At 39.7% G+C, this 25,184-nt stretch overlaps 1 protein-coding gene across 5 annotated transcripts in view; it reads left to right on the top strand.

Annotated features, from left to right (window-relative positions):
• ABCG2 (ATP binding cassette subfamily G member 2 (JR blood group)) overlaps positions 1-25,184 on the top strand; it is a 73,307-nt gene that overhangs the window by 44,169 nt on the left and 3,954 nt on the right. For all 5 annotated transcript variants that reach the window (XR_009696511.1, XM_061164431.1, XM_061164429.1 and 2 more), the window contains 7 exons: positions 4,430-4,581; positions 6,593-6,697; positions 7,831-8,081; positions 16,129-16,211; positions 20,716-20,805; positions 22,280-22,404; positions 23,626-23,780. Coding sequence is in view for 4 of the 5 variants with exons in the window: in XM_061164431.1 (XP_061020414.1) it covers positions 4,430-4,581; positions 6,593-6,697; positions 7,831-8,081; positions 16,129-16,211; positions 20,716-20,805; positions 22,280-22,404; positions 23,626-23,780 (961 nt within the window). In the remaining variant the exon portion in view is untranslated. The remainder of the gene's footprint in view (positions 1-4,429; positions 4,582-6,592; positions 6,698-7,830; positions 8,082-16,128; positions 16,212-20,715; positions 20,806-22,279; positions 22,405-23,625; positions 23,781-25,184) is intronic.

The raw sequence follows: 25,184 nt of genomic DNA on the forward strand, positions 1-25,184 counted from the left end.
ATATTTGAGGGGGGGGCATGTTGGGTCTTTGTTCCTGTACATGGGGAATTTCTCTAGTTGCAGCAAGTGGGGGCTACACTTTGTTGCAGTGCACAGGCTTCTCATTGAGGTGGCTTCTCATTGTGGAGTATGGGCTCTAGAGCACCGGTTCAGTAACTGTGGCACATGGGCTTAGGTGCCCCTCAGCATGTGGGGTCTTTCTGGAGCAGGGATCGAACTCAATGTCCCATGCTTTGGCATGTGGATTCTTAAGCACTGGACTACCAGGGAAAACCCTACCTTGCTTCTTCTGATGTCCATGCCCTTGTAAGCAAGCCCCTATGCTAGAGTAAGAAGGAACGGGAAGATAGAAATGTCTAAGATTTTAGACGTTTTAAGTTTGAGATATCAATTACACATATAAGTGAAGATGTCAAGTAACAGGTCTGGGATTCAGGATCAGCTAGAGAATACATCCATGATAGTTTTATTATCTGTAATTAATTATATTAACAGTGTTCATTAGAGTATGATGACTTCAGTTCAGTTCAGTCGCTCATGCGACCTCATGGACTGCAGCTCGCCAGGCCTCCCTGTCCGTCACCAACTCCCAGAGTTTACTCAGACTCATGCCCATTGAGTCGGTCATGCCATCCAACCATCTCATCCTCTGTTGTCCCCTTCTCCTCCTGCCTTCTGTTGGACCAGAATCTGGTGGTCCGGAGTCGACATAAGAAAGTGAAAGAAGGAAAGAGGCTGATATTCCCTGGGTTACAAAGCCGGCCTTCGCAGTCTGGGGAATCAGCCAGAAATAGAGGGACAGAGAGAGAGAGAGAGAGAAAGAAAGGAGGACACGGAGACCCAAGTCTCTGATGGAGCAAGGGTGCTTTATTGAATTCTGTGTGAGTATATATACCGTAATACAAGGTAGCTTCTTCAGATAAAGATTAAGAGACCAGACTTTACAAGTTACCAAGGAAGCAAGGAGCAATAGAGGCCACAAGGCCAAAAGGCAATCCATTTCAAAAGAGGGTTGTATATAATTCCTTTCACCAAATGGAAAAGCTAATGAAGGAAATCCTATGCAAGCATCCCATCTTTTTGATCTCCCTCCTGGGAGCGGCTTGCCTGATCCTCTTGCCCCTGACAGAGACTAATAAGGAACAGAGGGCTCAAGAGAGATAGGCAACAGCACACAGGAATCCTGTTAAACTTTCCCTGACATCTTCAATCTTTCCCAGCAACAGGATCTTTTCCAGTGAGTCAGCTCTTCACATCAGGTGGCCAAAGTATTAGAGTTTCAGCTTCAACATCAGTCCTTCCAATGAACACCCAGGACTGATCTCCTTTAGGATGGACTGGTTGGATCCCCTTGCAGTCCAAGGGACTCTCAAGAGTCTTCTCCAACACCACAGTTCAAAAGCATCAATTTTTCAGTGTTCAGCTTTCTTCACAGTCCAACTCTCACATCCATACATGACCACTGGAAAAACCATAGCCTTGATTAGATGGACCTTTGTTGGCAAAGTAATGTCTCTGCTTTTTAATATGCTGTCTAGGTTGGCCATAACTTTTCTTCTAAGGAGTAAGTGTCTTTTAATTTCATGGCTGCAGTTATCATCTGCAGTGATTTTGGAGCCCCCCAAAATAAAGTCAGCCACTGTTTCCACTGTTTCTCCATCTATTTGCCATGAAGTGATGGGACCGGATGCCATTGTTTTCTGAATGTTGAGTTTTAAGCCAACTTTTTCGCTCTTCTCCTTCACTTCCATCAAGAGGCTCTTTAGTTCTTCTTCACTTTCTGCCATAAGGGTGGTGTCATCGGCATATCTGAGGTTATTGATATTTCTCTCAGCAATCTTGATTCCAGCTTGTGCTTCTTCTAGCCCAGCGTTTCTCATGATGTACTCTGCATATAAGTTAAATAAGCACGGTGACAGTATACAGCCTTGACGTATTCCTTTTCCTATTTGGAACCAGTCTGTTGTTCCATGTCCAGTTCTAACTGTTGCTTCCTGACTTGCATACAGGTTTATCAGGAGCCAGGAAAGGTGGTCTAGGATACTATCTCTTTCAGAATTTTCCACAGTTTATTGTGATCCACACAGTCAAAGGCTTTGGCATAGTCAATAAAGCAGAAATAGATGTTTTTCTGGAACTCTCTTGCTTTTTTGATGATCCATCGGATGTTGGCAATTTGATCTCTGGTTCCTCTGCCTTTTCTAAAACCAGCTTGAACATCTGGAAGTTCACGGTTCATGTATTGTTGAAGCCTGGCTTAGAGAATTTTGAGCATTGCTTTGCTAGCATGTGAGATGAGTGCAATTGTGCGGTAGTTTGAGCATTCTTTGGCATTGCCTTTCTTTGGGATTGGAGTGAAAACTGACCTTTTCCAGTCTTGTCGCCACTGCTGAGTTTTCCAAATTTGCTAGCATATTGAGTGCAGCACTTTCACAGCATCATCTTTTAGGATTTGAAATAGCTCAACTGGAATTCCATCACCTCCACTAGCTTTATTTGTAGTGACGCTTCCTAAGGCCAACTGAACTTCACATTCTAGGATGTCTGGCTCTAGGTGAGTGATCACACTATTGTGATTATCTGGGTCGTGAAGATCCTTTTTGTACAGTTCTTCTGTGTATTCTTGCCACCTCTTCTTAATATCTTCTGCTTCTGTTAGGTCTATACCATTTCTGTCCTTTATTAAGCCCATCTTTGCATGAAATGTTCCCTTGGTATCTCTAATTTTCTTGAAGAGATCTCTAGTCTTTCCCATTCTGTTGCTTCCTCTATTTCTTTGCACTGATCACTGAGGAAGGCTTTCTTATCTCTCTTTGCTATTCTTTGGAACTCTGCATTCAAATGGGTGTATCTTTCCTTTTCTCCTTTGCTTTCTGCTTCTCTTCTTTTCACAGCTATTTGTAAGGCCTCCTCAGACAGCCATTTTGTTTTTTTTTTCTTTTTGCAATGATGACTTGACAGAGAATATCATACAGTGTTATGCTTCATTATGTTTTGAACTAGTTAGCTCACAAGCATCTTTCCTCACATTGGAGAGCTTTAACCTCATTTGTCTAGAGTTCCACTGTGTATCCTAATCACGTGGGGTCTTATTAAAATGCAGATTCTTATTCTAGATCTCTGAATGGGAGGCCAAGGTTCTCCATTTCTAATAGGGGATACTGATACTGATACCTCAGACCACACATGGAGAACAGAGTTCTCACACCAGTCCACTTCCCTGCTGCCAGTCCTTTACTGACTCCTTACTGTCTACTGACTAATGAGCCAACTCTGAGTGACAGGATTCATCATGGGCCTGTTTTTTGTTGCTGTCGTTTTTGCAGTCTCCAGTCCCTGCCTCTACACATATACCTCAGCTGTGCAATGACACTGAACTACTTGCAGTTTTTGGAGTAGATCTTGTTATGGCACATTTTGTTTGCTGTCTTCCTCCACTTTCTCTCCCTGTCAGTCCCTCTGATACACTACTTACATCATCTTCAGATGGGTTATAGTCTCCTATTTGGCTTACAAGTCACCTTCAGCTACTTTTATTCCTCCTTGTATCAAAACGATTGGTCTTTTTGAGGTAGAACAAACTTGTATCTATGGCTAGCATATAGTACTCAGAAAATGTTTAAATTGATGTGATTCTTCTCTTACTGCCACTAATAATAGTAGTTTATTGTTTTCAATAATAGTTTTTGAGTGGTGATTTTGGCTTTTCTTTCTTCTATCCATAAGTAGCAGCTCCTGTATGAAGATAGGAGTTACTATCTTTTGGCCATGGTATTAGATCAGGGATCAAATCCCAGCCCTGCCCCTTCTCACTGTGATGCTTTGAGCCGTTGCTTAGTTCTCTGAGCCTTATCTGTTATATAAAGGTAAAATTATTGGTACTGTTTTGTAACAATATTATGAGAATTTAGATGAGGTCATCTATAAAAACAAAGATATAGTCAGTACTCAGTAATGTTAATTGTGTCATTAAGGCAGAGAATTGAAAACTAGTTCTGAAAGAGCCAGAAGACTTAAATAAATGATCAATAAGGATGGGGCATATGACCATTGTTTTAAGATTTAGTTCCAAATAAGTTTTCAAACTTGAGTGTACTTACAAATTACCTGGGTGCTTGTTAAAATATGCTTCCCTGGACCCAGCAGGTCTGAGTAGACTGTCCAAGAATATACATTTTTAATTAATATTCTGGTTGATTCTAGCTTGCCCGTGGAAAACACTTTAGAAACTCTAGTTTCATGAAAACATTGAGTTTAGATTCCCTAAATATCAGATAGAGATGATTATATGAGATGAGAAGTTAGTAAGAGAAAATCAAGTTGAATGAGGAATAAATGATCTAAAGGCAGGAGTAATAAAGTATGGTACCAAGAAATGTAAGTTTCAGATGTTTAATGACTCATTGTTATCTTCTCACTATTAATTTAGGATGTCTAAACAAGGACGGACAATCATCTTCTCCATTCATCAGCCTCGTTATTCCATCTTCAAGTTGTTTGATAGCCTCACCTTGTTGGCCGCAGGAAGACTGATGTTCCATGGGCCTGCTCAGGAGGCCTTGGATTACTTTCAATCCATCGGTATGGTTGACTTTTTTGTGCTGTTAAGATCCTTCATTAATAGTATCCTAAAAGAGAACAAAGGGGTCACTTGGAGTGCTGTTTGATCTTTGAGTAGATATACATGTATCACAGTTTCCACTGCTCCAAAACATCTTCGGTTAGTTTGGTGCTAGAATTTTCTTTACTTTGCAGTGCCAGTTTGTTATTTATGACTCTTTTTTGTCCTGTTTGCGTACATGCACATGCACATATATGTTTTGTGTGTGTGTGTGCATTTCTAACGGGGCTATATCTCTTGTCCTCAGTTCTGGTGACCTTTCCCTAACAGTTCAATAAATGTATTGATCTCATGGCCAGTTATCCATCAGATGGATATTTTTGGAAAGATCTAATGTCCCTAAATTATTTGTCTTCTTAGCTAATACAGATTAAGGCTTATCCATGGGATATTGGTTTTCCTTGGTGAGGGTTCATGGAGATGTTAGTATATTTAATTTTCTAGTGATATTAGGTTGTGGATTTAGCATGTATGGAACTTACCTGTCAATACAATGGCTAGTCATAAGTCTGACTTCAATGGGCCAACATCTCTGATGGTTCTGGACTGCCTGTTTAAATTGGAAATATATAATTTTTTAAATGACTCATGCAGTCTCCTTTGTTTTAGAGGTACTTGGATATGATTATAGGTGATGCTCCATGACCTCAAATATAGTGTAAAATATTTGCCAGCCATAATTTAAAATGTCTGTTTAATCTCTATCATAAGCCTACATGGGTCAAGAGTTTTGGGGAGATGAACCTAAGGGTCAGACTACAGGCAAAGCTGAATTCAGATGATCATGTTGTTACTGAGTCTAAGCTCATACTGCTTGCTGCACAACAGGCCAATAAATCAAGAGATAATTTGCTGGGTCAAGGAACAGTGACTTTATTCAGAAAGCTAGCAGATCAAGAAGATGATGAGTTAGCATCCCAAAGAACGATCTTACCCATATTATAAATCAGGCCTCTTTTATACTAAAAGTAAAGGGGGTGTGGTTGATTGCTGCAAACTTGTTGGTGTTGGAATCCTTTGTTCTTGCATCTGCCTGTGTCTGTCTGGTCATGGTGTTCCTATAAACCTCCAACAAGACAAATGTTTTTCTTTGTTCTACAACTTTTTATCTCTATATGAATGGGAAAGTGTTACACCTTTAGAGATCAGACCCTGGAGAATGGGCCGTCCCATATATTTCAGGCTACAGGCAACATTCTTAACTTGTAGCAAAAGCGATCAAATGCAAAGGTTAAAGTAACAGAAACAGATCCAGTATGGAGTCAGATTTGTTCTTCCCTGTTACAGCGCCACGAGAGGTCAAGGTAAGCATTCAGCTGTGCTGTGCCACTACCTTCTCTTGAAAATGTTGGTCTGGTGATTTGTTCTCTATATTGGAATTATAATAGCATGATAAATAACCATTTGGACCTGCATTTAGTAGGGGCAGAAATAATCATTGCTGAAGTGGGTACTAGCATTCTAGCAGTCTCTAAGTGAACCTGAAGAGCAGAACATGCCCCAGGCCTCTCCTGAACACAGTCCTTCTGTGCCTTAGCTGGCTTTGCTTGTTGTCTTGCTTTAAAGAACACTAGTCTTTCCATGGCTTTTTATCTCAATGTGGTTTTTTTTTTTCTTAGACCCATGTCTAGATTTTTGAAGAAGTTCTGATTAAGCACCACAGCATATTGCTAGCTATTTCAGGTCTCATGAATTATGATGGGTAAGGACCAAGCTCTAATGTAAGACTTTCTAATAGTCCAAGGTTGGTTTGGAGTATGTTGTTTTGTGCAGAGTCAGAAAATTGTTGAAATAGTGTGTGATTAAATATATAAAAGGAAAATGTGAATTAATGAGGCGAGAAGAGAGAAGGAAAATGAGGGAGAAATTATTAGATTCTGTCTTCCCTAGCAGCACCTCCCTCACTCTCTAAAACAGTCTGTGTTTACCAGCACTACCAATTTTGTGTACCTGAATTACCTTCTTTTGCAGGTTTCCACTGTGAGCCCTATAATAACCCTGCAGACTTCTTCTTGGACATCATTAATGGAGACTCTTCTGCTGTGGTGTTAAATAGAGAAGACACAGGTGATGAAGGTAAGCAAATCTGTTGAGAATCACAGATTATTTTCTAATTGAGTTGGCTGAAGTTTAGCAATGTGGTAGCTTGTTAAACCATGGCTGTGTGAATTTATAACAGTGTTATCTCCTGATACTGGTTGTACTAGTTTGTTTGGCTGCTGCAACGAAAATACCATAGGCCAGATGGTTTAAACAATAGACATTTTCTTCTTTCAGTTCTGGAGACAGCAAGTCCAGGATCAAGGCACCAGCAGATTCAGTGTCTGTTGAGGACCTGCTTCCTAGTTCATAGATGGGTGACCATATTATAGCTTCTTCAGGTGGTGGGAGTGGGGAGGGAGCTCTCTGGGGCTTATTTCATAAGGGCACTAATCCCACCTCCTGAGGGCTCCAGCCTCATGACCTAATCATCCCTCAAAGTCGTTCCATTCAAATACCATCACACTGGGGATTGGGTTTCAGCATATGAATTTTGCGGACACACAAACGTTCAATCTAATAGCATCAGTCAACGCAGATTCTTTTTCATCTGTGGGAGTGCTATTTATTTAATCTGTAAATGAGCACTGATAGGACAATGTCAATTCTAACAGGAGTTCCCATTTTAAAAGAAGTGCCCATTGTTTACAGAGTAGTCCCTTGGTTTCCATGGAGGATTGGTTTCAGAACCCCCTCCTCCCGTGCCCTGTAGATATGAGAATCCAAGGATGCTCAAATCCCATAGGCCCTCTATATCCCTGGGTTCCATGTCTGTGGATTTAGAGGGCCAACTGTGTAGTGTTTTGAAATAAGAAACTTGGTAATTTTTGCATTTATTCATTGCAAAAAGCAAGGACCAGGTATTTTGTTTTGTTTTAGGAATTATAACTCCAAATTTTGAGAAGTCTATTTTGAAAGATTTAGGGTCCAAATATTATAATTAGGAAAAGGTCAGTGAATTTGCTGTATCCATAAGTTTATGGAGGGAGACCAATTTAGTCTGTTTTCTTACCTTGTAAAGCAGTGACAGAACCCATAATTTTTTTATACTCAAGCTTTAGAATGAAGGTGTTAGGGTAGAATCTAAGAAAGGGGTTATAGAAAAGTGGATTAAATCTGTTGTTATTTTTTTTAATAATGTTTCCTTTTTATCTGCTTTTATTCCACAGTCAATGAGACCAAAGAACCTTCCAACAAAGATACTCCACTCATAGAAAAATTAGCTGAGTTTTATGTCAACTCCTCCTTCTTCAAGGAAACAAAAGTTGAATTAGATAAACTCTCAGGGAGTCAGAAAAGGAAGAAGCTTTCATCCTACAAGGAGATCACTTATGCTACCTCCTTCTGTCATCAGCTCAGGTGGATTTCCAAGCGTTCATTCAAAAATTTACTGGGTAATCCCCAGGCTTCTATAGCTCAGGTAACCTACTGGAGTCTCTAATTATGCTGTAAATTACTCATTTGGGGGACATTATGCTTATCTTCTGCCCACGCTGTATTTATTTATCCCCATTCCATTTAGGGTATAGAAACAAGCAAAATCTAATTAGGTTTTTACTTTTAGAAAGACTTTGTTTTTAGTTTTTTTGGATCACCCACTCAGAATTTTTTTGGTTCAGACAAGCTGTAATGGATAATCTTTGTAGAAAAAAATTTTTTTTTCCAAAAATTGTGAAGTAAAGAAAATGTTTGACCACATTTGTGGTTTTCTGATGGCTGCACATGTTCATTTCCTGATGCATTCAGTAAGTTCTTGTTGATTATGTGCTGCATTTTGGAGCTTGTATATAGCCATGATCAAAAATAAAATCCCTGCTCTTGGGGAGCTTACTTATGAGGAGAGACAGATGATAAATTAATATAGAAATAAATAGCATGTCAGATGGTAAAAGGGGCTGGGAAGAGAGTTTAAGCAGAGAAATGGAGAAAGGAAATGAGAAAGGAAGGGAAGAAGGGAAGAGGGAAGGAAAGGAAAGAGGTTGGTTGGTTTGCATCGTATATCAGGTGGCAGGGACACCTTCAGCTTGGTGTAGCTGAATGCCCCTGGAATCAGTGGGCCGCTCACTGTTTTCTCAAAGAGCCTGTTTACAGATGCTGTCCTTTCTAATCAACCTTCCTCATTTAGGGGTTCTGATCTTAGGAGAGTACTAAATACCTAAAACAGTGTGCAGTTAGCACAAAGGTAGCAAGCAGACTGGAATTCTGTTCAATAAGACTCTTCACTGTCAGACTCACCTTCTCTTAATTAAGTTGAATTAATGTTTTTTTCTCTTTTACCTGACTTTATTGATAGTTGTTGATGATTACTCCTTTTGATTTTTCTGTTATTCTTAAACCCTCTGTCATCCAAAACCCTTGTTTTTTCATCCTTTCTAAGGAAGTCAATTTAACCAGTTATTTTTGGAGTAGCTGATTTTATTTTCATTGAATTTCTGCTGAGTACTGAAAGATGGCGTGTTGTTGGCTCTAATGAAATATCACTGATTTCTTACTATACATACCATCATTTTCACACTGTGGTACTGTTGCCTTTTAAATATTAATTTCGAGAGCCTATATCCCTCGAGACATACTGTTCCAGACACTTTTTACTTGTTATTTGGCATTTGTCAGAACATGAACAGTTTTATGTACTTTCAATCAAGGATACTTTTTAATTCTTTTAGTAGATTTGATGTCATTTGGGAACAACTTCTGTAAATAAAGTCAACCTCATTATCAACATTGTTTAACAGTAAAATGATATAAGAGTGTTGATTCTTTAGTGTGATTTATGCATTAGATTTTTTTATTTGGAAAAGAAATTTCTCTTATTTCTGAACATGGTCTAAATATCTTGTCCAAGTCACATATGGTCAGCCCTCAGTATCTGCAAGTTCTGCACCCACTGAGGTTGGAGGAACTCACAGATGTGGAGGGCTGACTGTATGACTCCATTTTATATGAGGGGCTTGAACATCTGTAGATTTTGATATCCAAGGGAATCCCCCTGCTGATACCAGGAAATGACTCTATGTGGTAGTTCTGGGCAGGGGTGATTAGAATGTGGGGCTGTGTTTAATAGTACACCAGGTTTCTGCATCTTTTGATGCTAGGTTTTCTTCAGATTCCAGCTCCAGGCAGGCCTAGTGTCTCCAGGTTGCATGTTCAGCCTACTTTCCTCTTCAGTGAACTCAGCTCCACCAAAGGAATCCCAACAATGTTCACAGCAGTGATAATCTCACAGAACAAGGACAGAATCTTGCATCTCCCTGAGCATCTGCCTGTGGGGGGCGGGAACTTCTTCAGATGAGTCAGTACTGAAAAGTTAGCTTAAGCCAGAAATAGGCAAAACTTTTTTGTAAAGGATCACAACCCTGCCATTTTAGCAAGGAAGTAGCCATAAATACATTTAAAAAATAAACATGACTGTGTTCCAATAAAGCTTTATTCATGGACACTGAAATATTAATTGTATATGAATTTCACATGATAAGAAATATTGTTCTTTTTTTTTTTGCCATTTAAAAAAGTGGTCAAGAAACCCCACAAACCAGTTATAGCTCCTGGACTGAATAGAAATACGCCTAGGGGCCATAGCTGCTGACTTTGGTTTAGGGTTTTTTAATCTTGGGAGTCTGTCTTTTACTTCTCTAAGTATTTTAATGTGGAGCTATTAAAATGTTTTATGGATTCCTGTTGATAAATCTGGTGTAGATAGTCTTATAGCCATAGTTAGTTTTGAACTAGTCATTTACATGAGCTAGACTTTGCTTCTGGTAATGCATTTAACCAAAAGTTGTCTTTGGAAGGTCTTGGAATGAATGGATTTTGTTGATAAGATTTAGGTATGGTCCCGTTGCCATTTACTTTGTTGTTTTGGGTTCACGTTTATACAACCTTTCTGTGTTTCCTGTCTAGAGAAGATCCTTTAGCATTTGTTGAAGAGCTGGTTTGGTGGTGCTGAATTCTCTCAGCTTTTGCTTGTCTGTAAAGCTTTTGAATTCTCCTTCATATCTGAATGAGATCCTTGCTGGGTACAGTAATCTAGGTTGTAGGTTATTCTCTTTCATTACTTGAAGTATGTCCTGCCATTCCCTTCTGGCCTGAAGGGTTTCTATTGAAAGATCAGCTGTTATCCTTATGGGAATCCCTTTGTGTGTTATTTGTTGTTTCTCCCTTGCTGCTTTTAATATTTGTTCTTTGTGTTTGATCTTTGTTAACTTGATTAATATATGTCTTGGGGTGTTTCACCTTGGGTTTATCCTGTTTGGGACTCTCTGAGTTTCTTTGACCTGTGTACCTATTTCCTTTCCCATTTTAGGGAAGTTTTCAGCTATTATCTCCTCGAGTATTTTCTCATGGCCTTTCTTTTTGTCTTCTTCTTCTGGAACTCCTATGATTCGAATGTTGGGGCGTTTCACATTGTCCCAGAGGTCCCTGAGGTTGTCCTCGTTTCTTTTTATTCTTTTTTCTTTTTTCCTCTCTGCTTCATTTATTTCCACCATTTTATCTTCTACCTCACTTATCCTATCTTCTGTCTCTGTTATTGTACTGTTGGTTTCCTCCAGAGTGTTTTTGATCTCATTTATTGCATTATTCATTTTTAACTGACTCTTTTTTATTTCTTCTAGGTCTTTATTAAACATTTCTTGTGTCTTCTCAATATTTGTCTCCAGGCTATTTATCTGTAACTCCATTTTGTTTTCAAGATTTTGGATCATTTTTATTATCATTATTCTAAATTCTTTTTCAGGTAGATTCCCTATCTCCTCTTTTGTTTGACTTGGTGGGCATTTTTCATGTTCCTTTACCTGTTGGGTATTTCTCTGCCTTTTCATCTTGTTTAGATTGCTGTGTCTGGAGTGGGCTTTCTGTATTCTGGTGGTCTGTGGTTCCTTTTTATTGTGGAGGTTTCACCCAGTGGGTGGGGTTGGACGATTGGTTTGCCAAGGTTTCCTGGTTAGGGAAACTTACGTCGGTGTTCTGGTGCGCGGAACTGGATTTCTTCTCTCTGGAGTGCAATGGAGTGCCCAGTAATGAGTTTTGAGATGGGTCTATGTGTTAGGTGTGACCTTGGGCAGCCTGTATGTTGACGCTCAGGGCTATGTTCCTGCGTTGCTGGAGAATTTGCGTGGTATGTCTTGCTCTGAAACTTATTGGCTCTTGGGTGGTGGTTGGTTTCAGTGTAGGTATGGAGGCTTTTGGATGGTCTCTTATTACTTAATGTTCCGTGTAGTCAGGAGTTTTCTGGTGTTCTAAGGTTTTGGGCTTAAGTCTCCTGCCTCTGGATTTCAGTTTTATTCTTCCAGTAGTCTCAAGACTTCTCCAACTATACAGCACTGATAATAAAACTTTTAGGTTAATGGTGAAAAGATTCTCCCCCGTTAGGGACACCCAGAGAGGTTCACAGAGTTACATGAAAAAGAGGAGAGGGAGGAGGGAGATAGAGATGAGCAGGAGGAGAAAAAGGGGGACTCAAGAGGAGAGAGACACATCTATGCAGTTCTCTGTTCCCAAAGTGTTCTCCGTAGCCCAGACACCCACAAAGATTCACAGAATTGGATTGGGAAGAGAAGGGGAAAGGAGGAAATAGAGTTGTTCTGAGGCAGAAAACGGAGAGTCAAAAGTGGGAGAGAGTAATCAACACACTCCTGAGTAAACTGAATATTGGATTCTTAAATGTCCAAAATTTATATCACATACTGAAAAACAAAGATTAAAAATCTAGAGTAGAGGTTAGACTCTTAAAAATACAATATTAAAAACAAAAAAAAATCACAAAAAATTTTAGAAATATATATGAAGTTCGGTTTAAAAATAGGGCTTCTCTTTTTTTTTTTTTTTGCAAGGTTATAGTGAAATGAAAATGAAAATCAAAGAGTAGTAGAGGAGTAGAGGACTTTAAAAGAAAATAAGAAGTAAAAAAAAAAGAAAAAAAATTTTTTTTTCCTAATTAAAAAAATCGTAAAAATATATGAAAATGAAAGTTAAGGAGTAATGGGGGAGTAATAGGGAATTTTAAAAGAAAATAAAAGAGAAAAAATAAAAAAGAAAAGAAAAAAATTTTTTTATTATAAAAAAAAAAGGTAAAAATATATCTAGGAATTTCTCTGGAGCTGTTGCGGTCAGTGTGGGTTCAGTTCAGTTTCAGATAGGTCCTCGTTCCAGCTTACACTTCTCAATATCTATGGGCCCCTTCCGGTGTAGTCGGTGTTACCTACAGGGATTTTAATCTGTTGCACCGGTCCCTTCTGAAGCGGTTCCCTCTGTTTATTTGGCTTCTGTTTGCCGGTCTCTTTGGTGTCTAATTTCCGCCCTGACACAGGCGGGCGGAGGTGGTCTCCTGTTCAGGTTCGCTAGTTCAGTCCTGCTGTGGATACGGAGGGGCGCGCTGCAGGCAGATATCGCTGTGTGTGGGGCGCATTCGCAGTGTTCTGGCCACACTGGGTTTGCCCCGCTCCTGGGTGTGTGCTCTCCCCATCTATGCTGCTCAGGCTCCCGGCTGCTCCATATGGAGTGGGCCCTGCGATGCGCGCGGTTCCAGTTTTCGGGTGTTCCACAAAAGCGCGGACTCGGTTGCGCCTGCGTTTTGTGCCTTCCCGGGCCGAGCAGCTCAGGCAGCCAGGAGCTTGACGGGCGCGCTCTCCCCGGTGCGGCGCGCCTTCTCCCCTCCGCGGCCCCAGCCTCAGTTTCCGCCCGCGCCAGTCGGGTGCGTGCGCCTTGTGTTTAGCCGCGACCCTCCCTGCGGATGTTGACCATCCAGAATCTCAGGAGGTCTTTGGTTAGAAACTGGAGGCCTGTTTGCAGTGCGGTAGAGGATGCCGTCTCTGGGGCCGAGTTTACCCCTTTCCCCTCCCCACTGCCTCCTGCCTCTGGCAGGGATGGGCCGGTCCGCAGTCGGCTAGCTCCTCTGGACTTGCTCGGTCCCTTTGTTCTGCGAACGGCCGGCAGTGTGTTCCGGCCGGTTAATTTTCTCTCTCTCTTTTGCTATCCCACAGTTTAAGTTGGTAACTCACAAAAGCTCCCTCCGATTGTCCTCGGGGCACTCAGGCCCGGTCCTTACCCTAAGCAATGCCGCCCGCTCCTCTCTGTTCCGCCCCCCACTTGCTGGTGGCGGATGCAGGCGTCTGGGGTACTTTTCTGCTGGGAGTTGCTTTTAGGCACGCAATCTGTGGGTTTTATTTATTTTTCCTCCCAGTTAGGTTGCCCTCCGAGATTCGAAAACTTCCTTCAGATCCGCCAGTGTGAGGGTTTCCTGGTATTTGGAAACTTCCTCTATTAAGACTGCCTTCCTGGGACAGGTCTCCGTCCCTAGCTCTTTTGTCTCTCTTTTTATCTTTTATATTTGGTCCTACCTCCTTTCGAAGATAATGGGCTGCTTTTCTGGGCGCCTGATGTCCTCAGCTAGCGATCAGAAGTTGTTTTGCAAAGTTTGCTCAGCGTTCAGTTGTTCTTTCAATGAATTTGTAGGGGGAGAAAGTGGACTCCTGGTCCTATCCCTCTGCCATCTTGGCTCCTGTTGATAAGATTTAATATTCATTTAATGTCCCAAAGTTTTCCTGGTCAAATCAATTTGGAAAACACTAGCATGTCTCTGGGAGAGTCATAGTTTCTATTAGCACATTTAACATTTGACTATGGATTAATTTTTTCAGCAACAGCCATAAACATCCCTCAAAATTCACCTTGAAAAATGTTGGTAAACAGAATTGAACAAAATTAGAATTACATATTTAGGAAATTTCCTTTTCTTCCCCCTTCTGTTCAAAAGACTCCAGCTGCACAGAACTCATAGGATAGAGTCTCTTTGCTCCAATGAGAAAAATTTAGTCTTCCTGTTTGTTTTCTTTTCCTTAATGGAAAAAGGGATAACATAGACACACCTTGTAAAAGCATGCTAAAATTATGAGGTTAATCACTTTGTCAGTGTTTGAAAACTTTCCTTGAAAGTATTTTAGTGCTTTGAAACCTTTAAGAAACATCTTAATGATAAAACTGACAGTCTGTTAATGTTACTAAGTTTGAATGCAAAAGAAGCAAAGCATGTAGAGTGTCTGCTTTTAAAAGTCTGAATATTCTTGGAGTTTTACAGTGTGAAAGTATAGATTTGTATACATGTGCATGCACACATGCTAATGGGGTCATCATTATTTATTTTGGGAGTTGATCTGTTGACATGAAGTATAATACATTTTGAAGGTAATTAAGATAAGCCAGGGTAGTAAATTTTTTTTTCAAATTTCTGACTGTGTTTTTTAGCAAGGCAATTTTTAAGTACATCTTAAATCATATTCTTTCCAGACTCGTCTTCACAAGCTAGTCTTCACAGATCATGATCTTGTTTTCCAATTTTGTTTGCCTCATGCCATAAGTGTCTTGACAGGTTACTATAAGCCTTGATACCATTACACTGTTGTAGTGCTGAGGTGTGGTTTTTTTTTTTAACTCTGAAGGTTCCAAGGTATATAGTAGGATATTTTGTTTTCTTTGGATGATCATATCTTGTATCTTTATATTTATACATTTAATAAAATTTAATTAAAAGTATAATAAATATAATTTCCTTGTATAAGTTATAACATAACCCTAAACCTTTGTTTATAAAAGTATCTTTAAGAGATATTTTATCAGCCTTAAAAATCTTAAAAATGAAAGTGATGTTTATCCAGTCTTAGGAGTCATCAAACACTCTTAGGAGTCAGTGAAGGTGGGTAAGAATGGCAAAGAATTGGCAGCTTAGTCCAGCTGTTGGTGGTGACACTCAGGGCTGAGGTTGCTGGAGAAGCAGTGACAGGAGGGTGGGTAATGGAAGCACTCGGGTGCCCTCAGAGAGAGCTGGCCGAATGCTTTGGTGACAGCAGCAGTGCACTTTTCCATTGTAGGTGTGGACTCCCCAACTTGGATAGATGACCTCAGCTTACCCCTCCTTTCTTACTGTGCGAAGTTCCATTGTTAGAATTTTTTTAAGTGTACTTTAAAGTTTTTATTTATTTTTATTTGTTTTTTCATGTTAAGAGTAAGGATATCCTGTTTTTATTGGAACCTCTTGAAGTATCACACCATGCATGTTCATTAGCACAATGGTTGAGAGTTTAAGCCACAACTCTTAGCCAGTCGGGCTTTATTTTGCTCCCCAAACTACTTTTCTGGGTGCTTGCGTTGTTCTGCTTCATTGTATGTCACTCCCAGGCCCCATAGCCTGAACAGGACCTGAACTGGCAGTGCCTGCTAAAACGCTGGGAATCTTAGCTTTTCTACTTTGTCTTCCTGTCAGTCTCCTGAACACATGGATAAATTATTTTTACTTTAACTTAAAAAGCAGTCTAGTAACATGTACATTTTATGTTTTCCTGAGGACTGTGTTCAAGCCACTTAAAATATCTGTATCAGTGGAGAGGTTTGATTATGTAGCCAGATATATTTTAATAATAAAGGTTGTATTAAGTTTTTACCTTTAATTGAAATTCCTTTTTCTTTTTGAAAAGATAATTGTGACAGTCATCCTGGGACTGGTTTTAGGTGCCATTTTCTATCGTCTAAAAAATGATCCTTCAGGAATCCAGAACAGGTGAGTAAATCTGGGTCTTGATTTTGAGAGTGTGTGGTTACTTTTCTTTCAGGTTTATGAAATTACATTAAGAATTGGAATTTGAAACAAGCACAGGGTAAACTGAGGAGTAGGACAAGTCAGTGAATTGAAAGCCAAATGAGAGTTTTCATATTCATATATAACATGTATATATATATATAGTGCTAAACTAGGCAGAACATAAAATTTACCCTGTTAACCAGTTTTAAGTGTACACTTCAGTGGCATTAATTACATTATTGTGCAACCATCCCCACCACCCAATGCTAGAACTTTTTCATTTCCCAAACTGAATCTGTGTACCTATTGAATAACAACTCCCCACTCCCTATTTTTCCCAGCCCCTGGAAACCACTGTTATACATTTTGTCTCTAGATTTGAGTATTCTAGGTACCTCATATAATTGGAATCTTAGAATATTTTTCCTTTGGTGACTGGCTTATTGTTTTTAGCATAGTATCTTTAAGGTTCATCCATGTTGTGGCATGTGTCAGAATTTCTTTTTAAAAACTGAATAATATCCATTGTATGGATATACCATATTTTGTGTATTGATTTATCTGACCATGGGTACTGGCTGTTTCTGCCTTTTGGCTGTTGTGATTAATGCTGTTATGAATGTGGATATACAAGTAAATATCTGTTTGAGTCTCTGCTTTAAATTCTTTTGGATATACACCCAGAAGTGAAATTATTGAATCATTTGGTAATTCCATTAATTTTTTGAGGAGCTGCCATCCTCTCTTCTATAGCAGCTGTACCATTATGCATTTCTACCAGTAGTGCTCAGGCTTGTAGTTTTTTCCCAACCTCACCAACACTTATTTTTTTGTTTTGTTTTCATTAGTGGGAGATGGTATTTCATTGTGGTTTTGATTTGCATTTCCCTAATGATTATTGTGCTGTTGAGCATCTTTTCACATGTGCCTTGACCATCTATGTATCCTCTTTGGAAGAATGTCTGTTGAAGTTCTTTTTTAAAATTTTGTTTATTTGTTTATTTATTTTTGGCTCTTCTGGGTCTTCATTGCTGCATGGGTTTTTCTCTGGTTGTGGCAAGTGGGGGTGTTACTCTAGTTGCGATGTGTGAGTTTCTTGGTGCAGTGGCTTCTCTTATTGTGGAGCATGGGCTTTAGGGCACTCGGGCTTCAGTAGTTGTGGCTCCTGGGCTTGAGAGCATAGATTCAGTAGTTGTGGTGCATGGGCTTAGTTGCTCCACAGCATGTTGGATCTTCCCAGACCAGGGATAGAACCTGTGTCTCCTGCATTAGCAGACCAATTCTTTACCACTGAGCCACCAGGGAAGCCCTATTGAAGTTCTTTAACCAACTTTTTAATTGGGCTTTTAAAAAATTGTTGAGCTATAAAATTCTTTGTATATGCTAGATATGAACCATTAACAGATATAAATTTGCACATATTTTCTGCCATTCTGTGGGGTGTCTTTTCTTTCAATTGGTGTGTCCTTTGATGCATAAAAGTTTAAAATTTGACATAGTCCAGTTTATCTGTTTTTTTTCTTTTGTTTCATGTGAGTTAATTTCTTTTTGATTTTTGATTTGTTTGACATGGGCTGGTGGTTGGGACTCAAGTTTTTTCTGTTGTCGGGTTAGTACTACCTTACCTGGTTTTGGTTACAACATGCTGTTAAAGCTATATTCCCTGATGAAACTCTGTAATGGACTGCAGTATAGTCTGAATAAAGGAGCTGAGCAGAGTGGAAGACTGTAGAGTTCTCCTTGGCTTTGAGTTTTGAGAGCTGTTCTGGGCCAGGCACTGTCCTCTGGGCTTTACATCTGGGGTCCTCAGGTTACCCTTCCAGCCAGAGGGCTGGATGGTTTTATCCCCATTTCACTATTGGGCAAAGTTGCAGTGGTTTAAGTTGAATCTGTTTTGATATCTGGAAAAGGGTGACTGTTAAGAAGGAACAAGCATAAAGGTCAGTGCCTCGTAAAGTAAAATATCTCCTATGTGGCAGCAGATCATGAGATAATTCTTGGAGTTTCGTTTTCTTTTTTTCCAGAGTTATGTCATTGTTTTTCTTTTTATCTTTCCTGAAGGATGTGCTCTTCTCTGACCTGTTTGGAAATTTGTTAGTAAAAGGCAGTGTGTACCCTTTGTAGATGCTGTGTTTTTGTGAAGCACAGAGCAGATTCCTGTAATCACAGGACTCTAGAGCCTGTGGGACTTTTGTGTTGTGTAGCAGGAAGCATTTGGAAAAAAAAAAATTGGGAAACCTGTCCTCAAGTGGATTTAAGAAATCTGGTTATTAAAGCTCTTGGTAAAAGAATGCAGAGAAATATAGAAGATCCTTAACTGTTTCTTCAAATGTTTTCTGGACAAATAAAGCATTGGAGCTATTTTAATTTGTACTTTTGACCTAAGCTTACTGCCACTTTTTATCGTTTGAAGTTGCCCTGGAGGCCACTGTGGTTTGGTTCTCCTTTTTGGTAGTGAATTATTCCAGAAAAATTCTCTCTGTTCTTTTTCTTAACCCGTATAATGATGTATAGAATATGAGCTCTGTGACCTAACAACTACCTTACAGAGTTGTGGAGATAGCTAAACAAATCATAATTAATTAAGGGAAAAGTTACTTTAAGAATATTTGAATCAATAGGTATTACAGACATGAATTACCACCTGGGAAAGAACTGGACTACATTAAATTCTTTAACAATAAAATCTGCTTAGTATAAAATAAATTGTTCTGTGATTTAGAAGAAATTTCATTATGTGCTAGTTCAAAATCATTGTGAACATTATTGTACTATTAGATGTTACACTTAACAAATGAGCTGAACATTGCTATGTCCCACTTTCTGAAATCAGCTTTCATGTTGATGTTAGGCTTATTTGTGTATAGCAAGTAGCATAGTTGCTTGTGTCGTAGGCCTGGCTATTTCCCATTTCTTTATTGTATAAACATTTACTTTTAAAACAACCTATTCCCCAAGTTCTTTATTTTGGGAGAAAGAAGTCTTAAAAACAATTACTGACTGTCTATGGACTCTTTTTTCAAGAAGGTCATACACTTGGGTTTACCTTTTTCAAAATTCTCTTGTATCATTTAAATGATGTGCCACCGTATCTCTTTTAGTTTCTTTTTTTTTTCCTCTCTCTTTTAGTTTCAACTCACATTCTCAATGTCAATTAAATCATTTGGTTAGGAAGGAACGCTCAGCAATGTTTCAGGAATATTGGCGTGCTTTCATTAAATTCATATATCTACCCAAGCGTAGATTAACTGAGTACTTTCCTTTTTAAACTTAGATTATTTTACTGAGAGACAAGCATTAATAGTCTCCTTTTTCTCACAGGTACACAGATTAATTTTTTCTTTATGAGCATTCTTTTTTGTTTTCTGTTTTGAGCTCATTAGAAAGAGACCCCATTAGCAGGGGGTGGTCAAGGAGAGTATCAAGTCTGTGCTGGTGGTGGTGCAATGGATGTATATGATCAGGTGGTGGTCAATGTTTCCCTCCTCTGGCTTTCACTTTGCCTTGTCTTAGTTTTTGCTTTACTTGACTTTTAAAAAAGTGGCTGATAGAGGTTTTTAACCTTTGCAGGCTATTTGGCTCACTGTTTCTCATTTCCTACTTTAAGAACTATAATTGGCATTTTGTTAGTTAAAATCCAAGGTGATAGTATTTTTATGGAATACATAATCATCGGCTTGACTGCCACAGACTGTGTGTTCTTGCTAAGTTACTTGAGTTGTGTTTGACTCTGTGTGACCCTATGGACTGTAGTTGCCAGGCCCTTCTGTCCCAGGGATTCTCCAGCCATGAATACTGAAGTGGGTTGCTATGCCCTCCTCCAGGATATCTTCCCAACCCAGAGATCAAACCTATGTCTCTTATGTCTCCTGCATTGGCAGGCAGGTTCTTTACCACTACCGCCACCTGGGAAGCCCTGGTGCAAAGACCCACAGACCCGGTGGCTTAAACCACGGAAATTCATTTCTCGCAGTTCTGGAGATAAGGTTACCAGTATGGTCGGGTTCTGAAGAGGATACTCTTCTGATTTGCCACCTTCTTGCTATGTTCCTGCATGGCAGAGAAGGAGAACTCTGATGTCTCTCCCTTTTCTTCTAAGGGCACTAATCCATAGTGAGGGCCCTACCCTCATGATCTCATCTAAACCCAACCAGCTCCCAGGGTCACCGAGTGTAAATGCCATCACATTGAGGATTCCAGCTTCAGCACAGGAACTGGGGAGGATGCAGTTCAATCTACAGCAGACTTGGTCATGAATTTCAGACTGTGCTATGTGGAGTCCCAAGGGTACCACTGTGGAGATGCAGGGGTATGGGAGTGACCTGATGGGGCTCATGCTTCCCTCTCTGTTTTAACCAGAACAGTTGTGTGTTTAACGTGTTGAGATATCATTTGAGGGAAGAATTTTGCAAGAAGAGAAATGACCTGAGAATGTTTAACTGACTGCAGTGCTTTGGCTTTGGTTTCCTCTCTCACGTCACAGAGCCGGGGTGCTCTTCTTCCTGACGACCAACCAGTGTTTCACCAGTGTGTCAGCCGTGGAGCTCCTGGTGGTGGAGAAGAAGCTCTTTATGTGAGTAGCTCTCTGTTTTAGGAAGGCGGCTGCTGGTCAGACTGGTCACATCCAGAACCGAGCCGTGGCTTGGTTCCTGGGGGTTACCAGTGTTGATTGGGAAAGAGCAGCCAGAGTCTGGGATGAAAACCATGAGCACGTGGGGCCTGATACAAAAGGGAGAAAGGAGTTTCAAGATTAGGGCACTGTCCACAAATCTACAGAGAAATCTTGCCGCAGAGAAAGCAAGCAATAAGAGGCTGAAAAGGATCTTTTGTTTTTAGCAAATAAGAAGTTGTGATGACTGTCACAAGAAAAGTTTGAGGGACTTGGTAGAGAGAAGGTAGTGCGTTGAACAGTATATTCAAGGTGAGGAGGTAAAGGTGACCAAGAATACAGACCAAGTCTTCAGTGGGAGGGGGAGTGAAGGAGCCAGAGAGCAGATTTGAAAAATGTAAGCTGTTTTGTTTCTTCTGTTTTTCATAGAGATTTGCATATTTACATGTTGAGGAAAGGAATCATTAGAGAGGGAAAGAATGAAGATCTTGGTGGAATAGTTAGAAATTATAGGAGGAAGATCTCAGGAAAAGGAGGGATCTAGAATCTAAGAGGGGTGAAAAGAGAATTTGATCACTGACAGGTTGGCAGGCACTGTGGTTGGCAGGCATGATCATGGAGAGAAGTGCCATTTTCTTTTTTTATCAAGAGAGTGGAAGAAGTAAAAGAGATGAGTGACTCAAAGCTGCATTTGAGGCTTAGAGAACAGCAACAGCACCTTCTTCATAGTTAGAAGCAGGGAGAAAGGAACCACTGAAATGAGCTCCTGACAGGCTGGCCTTCAAAGAGAGCCAGTGTCTGGAGAAAGGGAGGCGATGCAGGACCTCTTCCCCCGGAGTGGGTGTTCAGAGGTGAACTGGCCAGCATTTGGAGGGAATTCTGCAACGACAAGAGGGGTGATTGCACAGAGCCTTCGGGGGTGATGTCCGAGGGGAGGTGCACACGTGAGACATGCCTGATGCTGACCGGGAAGAAGGGTGGTGGGCTAACCTTGAAGATGGGGACGCGGTGCTTATTAGACCTCTGGTAGCAGTGGAAATCTGTGTGAAAGTGAAAGTGAAAGTCACTCAGTCCTGTATGACTCTTTGCGACCCTGTGGACTCTACAGACCATGGAATTCTCCAGGCCAGAATACTGGAGTGGGTAGCCTTTCCTTTCTCCAGGGGATCTTCCCAACCCAGGGATAGAACCCAGGTCTCCCGCATTGCAGGCAGATTCTTTACCAGCTGAGCCACAAGGGAAGCCCGAGAATACTGGGATGCATCCCCTATTCTCCAGGGGATCTTCCCAACCCAGGAATTGAACCCGTTTTCCTGCATTGCAGGAGGATTCTTTACCAATCTCATCTGTATAGCAGGGAGGACATCTGTATAGCAAATGGTTTAATCTCCTGGTCTTAAACTAATGTAGGATGTATGATGTGAATTTTTGTTTCTAGACATGAATATATCAGTGGATACTATAGAGTGTCATCTTACTTCTTTGGAAAACTGTTATCTGATTTACTCCCCATGAGGATGTTACCAAGTATTCTATTTACTTGTATAACATACTTCCTATTAGGTAAGCAATAAGACAAAAGATGGGTGTCTTTAGTCTTGGATGGGAGGGGACTTTCTGTAAACATGCTTTGGTTCTCAAAACTATAAAGCAAGTCCTGAGATTTGGAAGCATCTGTTCATTATGCACACTCTGAAATAATTGTTCTCCGAAGAGATTTTTGTCAAGGCTTTCTCCAAAATAACTTTTAAAGCTGTTTATATAAAAAAAAGTTTATAAAATTATATATATAGACATACTGTGTGTTATATATAAACATGGAAATAATTCCTAAAACTACTTTACACTATATAGGAGGAGCTAGAGCTGGGATATTTATTACTTATCTATTTATGTTTTTATTTTTGTGTATGAATATATAAAGATAATGAAGATAGTGACTTCTGGGGCTTACTGGTAATAAAATATTTGTTTGATAGATATAGAAAGATTGATTTGTATATTTTGTTTAGCCTATACCCCAGGCTCATTGTATCAGAATTCTCTTTTATTTCCCACATACACAGATGCCCACACACACAGACATACACACACTCCAGAAATACTTCTTTTTTGACAAGGCACTACTGATTGAGTTTAAACTTCCATTTTACAAATAAGAGGGTGTGTCATCAAGAATCAGGCATAGAACCTAGATTCTTAAATTCCTATCTGGTGTTCTTATGGCTGTTCTGAAGTCTTCAGATTCTTGTTTGATTAGCCCATTTTAGTTTATAAAGCAGTTTTATGAAGCTTATTTAACCCCATCCTCAATCCCAGAGTTATAGGGTGATTTGTCTTGTGGATTATGGACCCACTCCTCCAGATTTTAAAACCACTGAGTGGTCATATAATCCTGACCTTACCAGTTATCTGCAATAATGCTTTTATAGCAAAGAGTGAGTAATGTGATATCTAGGTAAAATGAATGTGCTCTTGGCAGGTTTCCTTCTTAGAAGAGAAAGCAGTAGAATTCTGGCTAGTTGTCTACAGCTCTCCATCTCAGACACTCAGAAATTGTTAATAATTACAATAAAGAAGCAAGAGCACTACATGGAAAAGTGCTTATACAAGTCAGCATAAAGAAGAAAACTGCATATAACTTTGTATGGTTATATTGGGTGGTTAGATAAAGGATGAATTTTTTCACTGTGATAGTAGTTTCTCGAAGTGTTACAATGTTTTTTGCATAACAAACCATCCCTGATACACAGTGTTGGGTTAACCCGCTCTTTGTTCCCTAAGGACTGAAACCAAAGGTGGAGGCCTTCTTCATCATGATGTTTACCCTGATGATGGTGGCTTATTCAGCTAGTTCGATGGCATTGGCTATAGCAGCAGGTCAGAGTGTGGTATCCATAGCAACTCTGCTCATGACCATCTCTTTTGTGTTTATGATGGTAAGTACAAACTGTGCTTCCCTGAGGCATTATCATTGCCCCTTATTCCTCCCCCCAAACTTGCCTATCCTGTAAGATCTGCTTGAGGATTCTGTACATTGGGCTCTTTGCTTCAAGGAGGCTGTATATTGAAATATAGCTTACATTATTAGAGAATGTATCAGGTTTTTCTTGATCTCACCCAGCTAATTTTGCTACTGTTCTAATACAGTTATTAAAACATTAGTCAATGTATTGTTACTGATGGGCTTTAAAAAGAGGCCTCTTGGTGACATACCATGAAAGCTCAATAAATTGGAACTTTGAAAACCAGAAAAAATTTTTATTTTTAGAATTAAAAAAAAATGTTGAAATGACAGGTCCATTGTCTGACTTTTCTGCTGGTGGGAGAGAACTGCTGGCTTGTTTAAGTGGCAGCTGAGATGGTTTGGATGAATCTACTACTCTCCGAGGGAAAAACCTAAGTCCCATGAAAATAGAGCAACATGTGCATGGGTCTGTCTTGGGCCCCTCCTATATTTTGAAAAGGAATGTTTTAAAAATACTAAAAAATTCCAGTATTAAGACCTCTCCTTTCTGAGTTCCTGACATTTCTTTATATCAATATATTTCTCTTTACCTTTTAAAATAGTTACTTAATCATAACCTTACATGGCCCTACATTTTGCACACACAATGATGAATCAGTAGGTGAAGGGAACCAGTTACTACTTTCTCCCACAAACATCAAATAAACAGAAATGTGTAGCCTCTTTACTTCATACACATGCCATTTCTGCTAGAGTAGCAGTACGTGTCTTTAAAAGGTAGGTATTAGCACAAACTCTTGCCAAAGTTTAATTCTTCCATTACTGAGTTTGAAAACTACCAATCTAAACATTATTGAGAAAATGGTCAATGTTATGTATGTTTTCTATAGTGTCATGTAATAAATAAGGTGTTCTTCAAAATTAAAATGTTTTATTTGATATATTAGGTACTTTGATTTATTATTATTTAAGGATTTGTATTATATATAAAACTTCAGAAACTAGCCATAAGACCGTATTTTACTCAGATATTGTGTGTTATGCATTAAGCACTTGGTTAGGTGAAGTTTAAAGCTATGTGGTCACACCAGGAACATTGTCATTGTTATGTCCATCCCAGCATACCTTGTGCCAGGTAGGAAGTGTTTTATGAGAACATTTTCTCATGTAGTCATCTCTTGCTGCAGCAGTCATTTCTGGAATCTTCATTGTAATGCTCCTTTTTGCAGCTTTAAATGAAGAATTGACCATATTTTATGCTGTGTACCAGTTCCAGTCTTTGGGTTATTTTAAGCATGCGAACTGAACCCAAAATTATTCCTGAAGTCATACAGAGATAGAATGTAAACCCTTGTAAATAACAAATATTACTGAG

Source organism: Dama dama, chromosome 17, assembly GCF_033118175.1.
Source record: "Dama dama isolate Ldn47 chromosome 17, ASM3311817v1, whole genome shotgun sequence".
In the NCBI taxonomy this organism is placed as follows: domain Eukaryota; kingdom Metazoa; phylum Chordata; class Mammalia; order Artiodactyla; family Cervidae; genus Dama; species Dama dama.